Source organism: Hemitrygon akajei, chromosome 2 (genome assembly GCF_048418815.1).
Source record: "Hemitrygon akajei chromosome 2, sHemAka1.3, whole genome shotgun sequence".
In the NCBI taxonomy this organism is placed as follows: Eukaryota; Metazoa; Chordata; class Chondrichthyes; order Myliobatiformes; family Dasyatidae; genus Hemitrygon; species Hemitrygon akajei.
This window is the reverse complement of record NC_133125.1, coordinates 28183458-28195466: the sequence shown is the minus strand read 5'-3', so window position 1 is coordinate 28195466 and position 12009 is coordinate 28183458. Positions and strand designations below refer to the sequence as shown.

The window sequence follows — 12009 nt, the reverse complement described above, 5'->3', positions numbered from 1 at the left end:
GGTTGATAGGCCTGCCACTGGGGAATTCATTAATGCTGATTCCCCGGTTAAAGTGGCGATGGAATCATGGGGCAGTGATGGTGGTTTATTTGATTGGTTGGTTGGTTGTGAGAGATCCACAAGTGGGGAAGGGTCAAAGACTGCAATGTTAGAGGAAGTATTGGGATAGGAAGCAAAGCTTGCTCAGAAGCAAATAGATATGAAAGGTTGTTGTAGGGCTGAGTGGTTAGGAAATGAGCAGTTGGAGGATGGCATTGTCATGTCACAGTATCAAACTGAAGTTGGAGAGGAGGTTGCAGTGAATAGGCAGGAAATATGGGTACAAATATTATTTAGAAGTAATTCAACTAGGTGGATTCTGGGCAACAGACTCCAAGGCTGCAGTATTTTCAAGCACAGCCATAGACACCTATTGTAGCATCCTCCAGGCATTATGCGTTGAAGCAGGAAGGAACATCAGTTGCTTCATGCAACTTGCACAAGGTCTCTGTGCAAAGATTTTACATTTAAATTGGATCGTGTGGCACATAAGGGATGCCAGTGTGTGCAATCTAATATCCAGCTGCGTGTTCCTCTAATAACTGTTTCTGCTGCTGGTAATTCAAGTTTTCTTTTTCTTCCAGATGACATATTTCAGACTCGACATTTACAAGCAAAAAAGTTTTTACTCCATATTAGTTGTTTAGTTGAATCAACATCCTGGCAATATTTCTATTAAAAAAAAGGGGACATTCTTCAATTTTTGAAATGCAGGGGCTTAACAACAGAGCACTGTTGTAATTGTTAAAAAATAAACTATGGCGGACCATACATAAACAGCAGCTGTTAAAATACTTTTTAAGTAATAAACATGGAAAAAGCACGGGATACTCAGCAGCAGAGAAGATTTCTGGTGAGAGGAGCAGTTCTGATGAAGAGTGATTGATCTGTCATGCTAACTCTGTTTCTTTTTTTCGCCCCAGATGCTGCCTGATCCGTTGAATATTCCTAGAATATTGTGTAATTTTTTTGAATATTTTATATTCCCAGCATTTAGAGTTTTATTTTTATTTATCAGGGTTTTCTCAACCCCCTACCCTTTGTAAACTCTTGTAAACATCTTGTTGGTGATTATGGTGGATATGCAACCATCTAGTTGATTGGATGGAAAAGCTGAAATGCTTAAAAGCCACAAAAATTGAAACAATAAATGTAGACATGAATATACTGTGTCTCTGCTAATAACATCAAATTAAAGTTAATAAAGTTAGTTGCATTGTCCAGGCACAACTGTCTCCAGTTTTATTGCATAGGTATGCTATATTGTTTGATAAGATTAAATTATAAAGAGATCTCTATTGGATGAACACTAAATTACTGTATTGCACAGGTAAAAATCAAGCCAATACTTTATTCACCAAAGGTCAAAGGGCAATTCATATGCCTGGACCTATTCACTGACTTCTCAAGCTATCCTTAGATGACAATCTAATTTTATGTTCAAATAGGATAATCATAAATAAAACACTTGGCAAAGAAAAATAATCTGAGGCATGATGATATTTCCTGATATTAACATGTCATTAATGATTGTGTTTTTCTCTCTCCATGAAATAATTTAAAGTTATTCTTCATGGAGCTTCAATGGTACAAAAGTAGCATAAGAGAACTCCCTTGGTGTTAAATGTACTCCACGGCATTGAGAACAATAAATTGTTGAATCAGTGGCATATTTTACAGACTGATAACAACTTGTTAATTATTTTGCTGCTTCTTATCATCTTTTCTGAGAATATCTATCATAGTTTTTAAAGATCTCCACATAATAATATCATAGAAACTTGGAAATGAATCCTTCCTAAACATTAATTTAGTAGTTTGATTGAAGAAGCCCAAAGGGACTTAATAGAGTATTCTCATTTCTCTTTTTTTACTCACTGAGGAGGCTACATGAACTCAAGTAATATAACCCACAATCAGCAGGTCACTATTTGCCCTTTCATTTCATTCCTGATTTGACATTTGGGTCTGGGTAATCAGAAAGAGCCAATTCTGATGTTTTTTTCCAAATTAGAACCTATTCATTTTCATGACAGGATATTTTTACAAAATATGTGGGAGTATTAATTGAACCTTATCATACCATAGGATTCTATCTTACAAGATGAGTGGGCCAACGAGACAAAGGTTTTGGACACCTGTGCAATAAAGAATAAAATTAAAAAGAAAGACATCAAGATTCATAAAACAGTGAACCACATGGATGAATCTGTGCAATGGTTTGAAACTAATAGCCTGATTTACACCTCTTCCACTTAGATTATTTGACTTAGGTTTATTTTTTAAATTGAACTACCAACATATTGTGCTTTGGATTATTAAGAAATAAGAAATATAATTGACCTTAGTATGCCTCACTTGCATATTGCATTACCACAATAAAAGTGCCAAAGATATAAAAGGATTGATGATTGATAGTGCTGTGATGATTTAGGCACCATCTGAAGCTAGTAGTTTAGTTGGTGGCCTACAGCATTAAAGATCATTTAATGACCTGCGAGTTGTGGAATGCTAACTGTAGACAGAACATTTTGTGCTTTACCTTAAGGGATTTGGTCAGCTTCCAGTGAGAGGTATGTTTCAATGAACATAGAATCAGTAATGAGCAGAGTGAACAGAGAATGCTCACTACTGAACACAAAACGCTAAGCTGCTGGGTGATCCGAGAAAGTGCAGTACATCTGATAGCTCTAAGAGAAAGCACTATCTAAGATTGGTGGGTTGGTATGATATTGATTGATGCTTGTACCACTGATCTCTCCAGAATTCAGGTAAATTGCCTCGTGGGAAAATCATAAGGTGGATTGGGGATCCCTGCTGATTTTGTGTGGTACAACTTGCTTCTATTTTAATTGTAAGGTATTCCACTGAAGCAAATAATAATAATTTTATGTATAGGGCACTTTTCATACAGATGATGTTGTTCAAAGTGCTTTACAATGGGATAAAAGAACAAACACGAAAATAAAATAAAAATAAAAATAAACATGAAAACAAAAGACAAAAAGATGTTAATTAAAAGTAAGATTAAATAAATAGGTTTAGAGCTGGTGTTTAAAAGTATCAACTGAGTCTGCATTCTTTATTGTTTATGGTTTTGAATTCTACCGTTTAGGAATGTAGTGCAAGAAAACTGATCTGCCAATTATCTTTTGAGGGAGATCGTTTAAATTTAAGAGACCAACCGAAGAAGACCTGAAAACTCAAACGGGATTATGAAACAAAAATGATTTAGTGATGTACTCCAGTCCTAGACCATTAAGAGGTTTAAAAACAATTAAGAGAACTTTAAAATAAATTATAAAAGATACGGGAATCCAATGCAGAGTAGCTAGTACTTTAGCTGAACAGAGGAGCACTTTCAGTAATAGACAACTGCACTTCTCCAAAGATCACTATTTGAAGTTACTCTTACCCTCAGCCATTAGGCTCTATAATGAGTCAAACTGTAGCTGGGGAAGTGATGACCCCTTCCTGTTAGACTGTTTAAGATAACTTTTATTAATTATTTTTACTTCTTTCCTAGTATTTGTATATTTGTAATTCTGTGCACTTGTAGTGCTACTGTGACACTGTAATTTCCCTTGGGATCAATAAAGTATCTATCTATCTAGTACAAGAGTGATATATTCTCCCATCCTGGTTTTGGTTACTCGTCTAGCAGTTGTGTTCTGAATTAGTTGAAGCTTTGGAAGGCCAGTCAAAAGTGCATTGCAGTAATCTTATCTATGCAATAAGAAGACGTGAATTAGTTTTTCAGCATCATTATGTGATTGAAACGAACATATCTTTGCAATATTTTGCAAAGTGTAGAACTGCTGCTCAGGTCACGTTCTTTATGTGGCATTTAAAATTGATATCTGAATCAAGGATATCTCCCTGGCTAGTAACTTCTGATTTTACAAGGGGAGCCAGGTTCCAAAGTTTATCAAGAAGTTTATCGCTTTTGGCTTTGGGACGAACCAGAAGAATTTCAGTTTTATCTTCATTTAGTTTTAGAAATTTATTGCTCATCCATTTGTCTATTACAGCTATACCAGAAGTCAGAGAAGATAAGGTGTTATCATCATGAGACTCAATTGAGATATAAAATTGTGTGTCATCGAGTTTATACTCTCTAGTAATGTCTCCTAAAGGGAGATAATAAAAAAAGAGTAGGGGACCAAGACAGCTTCCCTGAGCAACATCAAAAAGTACATTGTATCTTTTTTAGAAAATTGGTCTCCAAGACAGACAAATAATTTTCTCTTTAAGATATATACTAACAAAAGAAATTTGTACCAGAGATTTGTACCAAACTCGATTCTCAAAGTGATTTAGGAGAATGTTATTGTCAATTGTGTTAAATGCAGCACTTATAGCTAGAAGAATTAAAACTGAGACTCTGCTAGCATCAAAACTGAGCCTAAGGTCACTGATAATTTTGATAAGCATCATTTCAGTGCTGTGGTTTCTCAAAAACCTGACTGAAATGTATCTGGAATATTGTTCTCATTCAGAAAGTTGAGTTGGTGACTTTCTCAAGAATCTTGCTCAGGAAGGGAAGATTTGATATAGACCTGTAGTTAGCTAATACCTCACTATCAAGGTTTGGCTTTTTAAATAGGGATTTGACAGTTGCAGTTTTGAGGGCATCTGGAAAAACTCCACTTTCATGGGATGTATTAATAATTTTCCTAAAAGAATTGAAAACTCTACTAAAAGAGTCCTTCAAAAATGTGATAGGGACTGTTGTCATACCAAGCTTCTACAATAACACTTGAAGGGAATTAGAACACATCTCTTACAGGTTTTCCACCATCTCACACAGCATCTCAACTCGCATTCCTTGAATGTGACAACACGGGAAAGGAAGAGTGGTAAGGAAAGCACATGGCTTGCTTGTCTTTGACAGCTATTACAATGAGTATGAGAGTTGGGACATCATATTACACTTGTACTCAATGTTACTTTTTGGAGTGTTGTGTGAAATTCTGGTCACCAAAGATGTGTGAGGCCAGAGGGGCGCAGAAAAGATTCACACAGATATTGCCTGGATTGGGGGAGGGCTTGAGTTATAAGAACAAACTACATTGGCTGGGACTCTTTTACCTGGAATAAAGGAGGCAGCAAAGTGACATGGTAGAGGCATAAATATAATAGATGGCCAGTGTCTGTTTCACGTGGTAGGGGTGTCAAAAGCTACCAGAGGGCAAAGGATTAAGGTAAGAGGGAAGATTTTTATGAGGAGGAAGTTTTCCATACACACGGTAGTTGAATCTAGAATGAACTGCCAAAGGAGGTGGTAGAGACAGGAATAATAACAATATTGAAGAAGCATTTGGATTAGGACTTGAATGAGCAGGGCCCAGAGGGATACTTTTGCAGCAAATTAGATTAGTAGATACAAGCATGATGGTTGGCATTGACTTGTTTCCATTGTGTTCTGTTGTTGAATTCTCTATGACTCTATAAAAAAGTAGGTTATATCAAATTTACCACCTCTATTGATGTTCCTCATTACATCCTAAAAGCATTCAGCCAGATTAGTCAGACATAATCTTCACATTACAAATCCATGCTGACTGATTTAATTAAACCATGACTTTCCATGTGACAACATAAAATCCCCAGACTGCTTCTAATGACTTCCTATAGGAGGTTAGCCTGACTAGCCTGAAATTATTTGGTCTCACCCTCCTTAGCAATGGTATTATCCATCCTTCAGCACTCTTTCTGAAGCTACAGGAATTGTGAATTAGATCTTCCAGACCTGCTGCAATACTACCCTTCACCACCTATAATCACTGACTGTGGTCTTCCAATACTCACACTAAACTTGCTTAGATGTGAAGTCTGTATTTTGCAGAGCAAATGGATCCCAGAATGAGGAGGCACAGTTTCAGCCATAACAAGGCCTTCACTGGAGCAAGACAGACATGGGGGCCATCAAATGTCTTGATTGTCTTTGCTAACAGACAAACCTGAGTGTAGGGCTTTACGAATTGTAAATGGTGTGTTTTCAAAAATGCTTCTGATATTCAGAGGAATTTGAAATGACTTCCTCTTCCTCAAATGTCCACTTTAGATATACTCTATATACTCCACAGCCATCCATGCCAATGAAATCCAAAGACTCACCACCCTTTGTCTCCTCATCTCTGTTCTGAATGGGCATCCTCGATTCTGATGCCCTCTGGCCCTATACTTATTCACTATAGTAAACATTCAGGTTTCAGTGAGATAACCCTAATTTTTGTAAACTCCAGTAAGCAGAAACCTATCAAATGCTCCTCATACATACATTAACCCTTTCATTCCTGGAATAATTTTTGTGAACCTCCGCTGGACCATCTCCAATTCCTTTTCTTATCTTAGATAAGAATCTTTTCTTAGATAAGGGGCCAAAAAATGTTCATAATACTCCAAGTGCCATCTGACCAATGCCTTATAAAGCCTCAGCATCACATTCTTTCTCTTATATTCTATTCCTCTCAAAATGAATTCTAACATTGCATTTTCCTTCCTTACCACCGACTTAGCCTGACAGTTAACCTTCAGGAAATCCTGCCCAAGAATGCCCAAGATCTTTTGCACACCTGGTTTATGAATTTGCTCATCATTTAGAAAATAGTCTACACCTTTATTCATTTTACCAGCGTGCATGACCAAGCACTTCCCTACACTATATTCCATCTGCCACTTCTTTGCTTATTCATCCAATCTAAGTCCTTCTGCAGACTTGCTGCTTCCTCAACACTACCTGCCCTCCATCTATTTTTGTATCATCTGAAAACATGGCCACAAAGCTGTCAAATCCATCATCTAAGCTGTTGACATAACCTGAAAAGAAGCAGTTCCAATACCGACCCCTGCAGAAAACCACTAATCACAGACAGCCAACCAAAATAGGCCCCCTGTAATCCCACTCTTTGCCTTCTACCAATTAGCAGCCAATCTTTTATCCATGCTCATTTCTTTCCTGTAGCACCATGGGCTCTTACCTTGTCAAAAGCCTTCTCAAAGTTCAAGTAAGCAACATCTACTGACACTCCTTTGTCTAATCTTGCCTGTTATTTCCTCAAAGAACTTCAACAGATTTGTCAGGGAAAATTCCCCCTTAAGGAAACCATGCTGACCTTGGCCTATTTCATCATGTGTCTGCAAGTACCCCAGAACCTCAACCTCACCATCAACTCTACATATCATCATCCAAACTTCTACAGAACCTGAAGCGTTTCAAGTATACAGGAGGGTAGTTGACCGTGCTTTTTGAAAAAGGAGGGAGAGAAATCAATGAACTGCCAAGCTGGTGCCCTCATATCAGTAGCTGGATAGTGGTGGTATCTATAAAAATAATATGAACATTCTTAGAAAATAATAATATCATTGAACAGAGTCAATATGAAAAAGAACTCATGTTTCATTTCTCTACTGTTCTTCTTTAAGGGTCCATATAGTGGAGTAATGTGAACTGATAAATTCAGTGGGGGTTTTTTGGATATTAAAGGAACTGCAACGGAATATAGACGGCAAGCTATGTATATGAGCAACATCATGATATGAGGTTAATTAGTTTATTAGAAGGGAAATGTAATGTTCAAAAGGGAACTGAATGTTCTTGTGTATAAATCAATGAAAGTTAACGGACGGGGGTAGCGGACAATTCAGAAGGCAAATTTTATGTTGGCTTTTACTGCAAGACAAGTTGAACAGGATGGTCAAGATCAACAAGGCCAACATACAACTGTAAAAGAGCTTCAGTGAAACAACACCTGGAGTATGTGTACAATTTTAGTCTCCTTAACTAAAGAAGAATGTATTTATGATGGATGCAGTGCTATGAAGTTTCACCAGACTTACTTCAGGCTTAGAAGGTTGTCTGTATAATGAGGAGAGAATAAGCTGAACTCTTGTCTTCCAAAGTTTAGAAGAAATGAGAGATATCACTTTGAAGTACAAATTCTTATTTAGCTCGACAGGGTAGATGGTTATTTACCTGTGACCACACTGCCTATAAATAGGGATTGTAGCACCAAACTAAGGGGATGGCAATTTAGAACCAAGTTGAGATGAAATTTCTTCACCAGGAGGGCAATGTATTTTTGATAGCTTTAAAGAGTCAACCATTGATTGCATTCAAAACAGAAGGTGGGTAGGTTACTGGATATTAGAGAAATCAAGGAATAATCTTGCTGAATTTGAATAGGTTTGAGACACTAAATGGGAAAATAGTGCTATAATTTCTTATGTTCTTATATATTGTGTAAATGCAAGCTCATTACCTTTTTCTATGCTTATTTGATATTGCAATAAAATGAAAGATTAATATCAAGAAGTGAATTACTTTACTGTCATTATGATTATCCATATCACAGTAATTAAGACTTTTTTGTCAGCAATCCTGAACGCAATCATTCATCAGCTTAAGGTTAGAGTACAATTATCTTGGAATAATATCCATTTCTAAAAATTAGTTTTTATTTTCATTTTCCTAGAATACCCACTGATTGAGGCTGATTGATTTGTAACATATTACACAAGAAAACAAAATAAAGCAGCAGGGCAAACTAAATAGAAGTTAGTGCCATCTGTACAACAGCTTGTCCAAGACTTAATCTAGATGCATATTGGCTAAAGATTTATGCAAATTCCATCTGTTTGACATACGATTTCTAAAACAAAGTGCATTAAACTGAGTGTGTGTGTGTATATATACAGCTCTATCGTGATGTTTCTGCAATAATTAAATTGTAAGACATGAATTTATTTGTACTTTTCATATGTGTACCAATTATGTTAAAAAATAAACATGATGCATTTTTATGAACATCTATCCAACAGACAGTGGTTGTTTTTCCCATGAAAATCTATAGGACAACTAAAACAAGCACAGTATAATTTGTACAATAGGGAATATTTAACAATGTGCTTAAACAAAAAGAAAATTCTGCAGTCAAACGATATTTTTTCTCTTTCTGAAATATTTCTCTCAATGAAATTGTTTCCAGTAGACTATGCAGTTTTCTTCCCTCATTAAACACAATCTTAGACTGCTACAATCACTAACAGTACATTTGACTCAGTTGTAATTTGTATAACCACAGCACTACACACCATCCTCACTCACCTGGAGAAGAGGGATGGATACGTTAGAATGCTGTGACTGGACTACAGTTCAGCATTCAACACCATAATTCCCTCCAGAATTGACAGGAAGCTCAGAGATCTCGGCCTGCAGCTGGATCCTAAAGCTCCTATCAGATTGCCAACTTGTGGTAAGGATGGGCTCCCTCACTTCTGCCCTTCTGACCTCCACACAGGTGCCCCCCTAGGGTTGTGTCCTGAGTCCCCTCCTCTACTCCCTTTACATCCACAGCTGTGCTGCTACCTACAGCTCCAATCTGCTGAATAAATTTGCAGATGACACGACATTGATTGGCCTTATTTATCACAGTGATGAGACAGTCTACAGAGGAGGGGTTAAAACCCTGACGTAGTGGTGCTAAGATAACAACCTCTCCATTAGTGTCTAACAAACAAAAGAGCTGCTTGTGGATCACAGGAAGAACAGAGACAGGCTTGGCCCAATCAACATCAATGGGTCTGCAATTGAGAAGATGAGTAGTTTCAAGTTCCTCGGTATACACATCACTGAAGATCCCACATGGACTGTACACACTGGCTGTGTGGCAAAAAAAAATGTACAGCGGCATTTCTTCCACCTCAAGCATCTGAAGAAGTTCAGCATGAGCCAACTCTTCAAGACCTTCTACAGGGGCACCACTGAGAGAATCATGTCTGGCTGTATCACTGCCTGCATGGGAACTGTACCAACACTGATTGGTGAGCACTGCAGAGAGTGGTACAGACAGCCCAGTGTATCTGTGGGCATGAGCTTCCCTCTATTGAGGTCATTTGCAGCAGCAGGTGAGTGAAGGAGGCCTGGAAGATCATCCGGGGCATCAGTCGCCCCACCCATAAACTGCTTCAGCTGCGTCCGTCTGGCAAATGGTACTACAGCATTATGGGACAGCTCCTTCCTACAAACTATTAGACTTATAAATTCACATGTCTGAAAACGGCAACAAAGTCATAACACAAACATTTTTACTCGCTAATGTTGTGGGACGGATGAGATTTAACTAAATTCAGTATAACAATGTAATGCAATTTACAATTTAGATTAGTTAAATCTCATTGGATGCAGGATAATTTTCATCCTCTGTTAGATGTATTAATCATGCAGTGCAATAGCAGAATTTCTTTTTAAATTTGGTTCTACTGACTTCAGTGGATCCAAATTTCAAGAGTGGAGGTCAATGTGCATACTCTAGATTGTAGATGCCTAGTACTTAAAATAGTAGAGCATTGTTACCTTAATGTTATCATTAAATTAAATCTTTCAATTTTACATTATTCTTAGTGAATACAATTGATTTTGTCAGAAGAGTTAAACGTATAAATTAATGAAGCTTAACTAAGAATTACAATGAGAATAAATGTAGGAATAAAAGAGTGAGAATTATGTTTAGGATACTGTAACATGAATTTTTAAGACCTAACTCAGAACCTTGCTGTGGCTTTGAAGTGTTATATTTATAGTTGAAATGCAGTTAATATAATGGGTTACTTGGAAAATATCTTATGTTTCCATACTATTAACATAAGCACTGAGAAAGTTTGAAAGAAGAAGTAGACACACTTACCGTGATCTGTTCTCTAACACTTCTCTAGAGAACACTGGGTATGTGTTTTGGCTCTTTATTGCTTGGTTAGAAAGTGCTCAATTCATTAGGATACAAAAAAGTTTCCAAGATCCTTGCATCAAACCGTTGTGGTTGTTGACTTCCTCAGAATAGTCTTTTGAGGTTTTGGAGCAGTCTGTGGAGGTGTGATTTTAGCTTTTATGTTTGAGAAATTAGTACTAAAGTTACCGCACGATCCTCCATTTTCAAGGGGAGGGCACTGATGAGGTGGTTTTCCTTTTGTGTTGCTTAATTCACCATGCAAGTGCACATCCCTGTTTCTCATGTCATACCGAACATCACAATCTGGACAGTAGCCGTGGTACTGAACTTCCTCATTAAATCGAACTCTTTCTCGTGTGACCTGTTGATATCTGTTTTTATCGACTCTGGGCACTGGTGGCTGTTTATGCAATTTTTCTGGATTGCTACCAGGGAGACAGCATACATCTCCATTTGGCATTTTATCTGTCTTACACAATATTGCTCCATTGCGAAGCAAGGCCCCATTAGTCCTCAGAGGTTTCATGCAGATAGGGGGCCTGCAAGGGTCCTCAGATCGGATGGGTGTTAATCGTGGAGGTGGAGGTGGGGGATTGGTCTTCTTTAGCACCGTTAAAATAGCTGATGAAGTCACTGTTGTCTTACAAATTGATCTCACTGAGTGCACTTTGACCTTATCCAGGCTTGAGGCAGTTGTACTACTTGAGGTGCTATTTATAGTATCAGTCTTGGAGCTGTCAGTCATTTCCTCCTCCAACTGCAGGTCACAGGTAAGATGGTCTATTTGGTCAACAACCTGCATACAATGGGAAATAACAGTGAGAACTTCATTAACATGAAAGCTTGGAAACCCGTGGACATGGAAAATCATTCATCATGTCATATGCAGTACACTGGCACAATTCCGTACAATATCCCTCAAGTCTTTGCAGTGCATAAGCAATTATACCCATTTATTTTTAAAAGCAAAATCTTGAGAGAGGTGTACAAGATCATAAGAAGCTTAGATAGAGCGGCCAGCCAGAAATATTTTCCCAGGGTGGAAATGACTAATAATATAGGGGCAAAGTTTTAAACTGATTGGAGGATAGTGTAGGAGTCTTTTTACACAGAGAGTGATGGGTGCAAGGAATGGTGCAGGTAAAGGCAGACACATAGGGATATTTAAGCGGTACATGGATGAAAGAAAAATGGGCTAGGTGGGAGGGAAGGGTTAGATTGATCTTGCGGTATATTAAAG

The 12009-nt window shown here is 37.6% G+C and overlaps 1 protein-coding gene across 3 annotated transcripts in view; it reads right to left on the bottom strand.

The window, feature by feature from the left end:
- The window catches only part of prr16 (proline rich 16), a 209619-nt gene that overhangs the window by 86431 nt on the left and 111179 nt on the right, over nucleotides 1-12009 (bottom strand). For all 3 annotated transcript variants that reach the window (XM_073069224.1, XM_073069234.1, XM_073069244.1), the window contains exon 2: nucleotides 10728-11565. In XM_073069224.1, the coding sequence (XP_072925325.1) occupies nucleotides 10846-11565 (720 nt within the window). In that variant the 3' untranslated portion in view covers nucleotides 10728-10845. The remainder of the gene's footprint in view (nucleotides 1-10727; nucleotides 11566-12009) is intronic.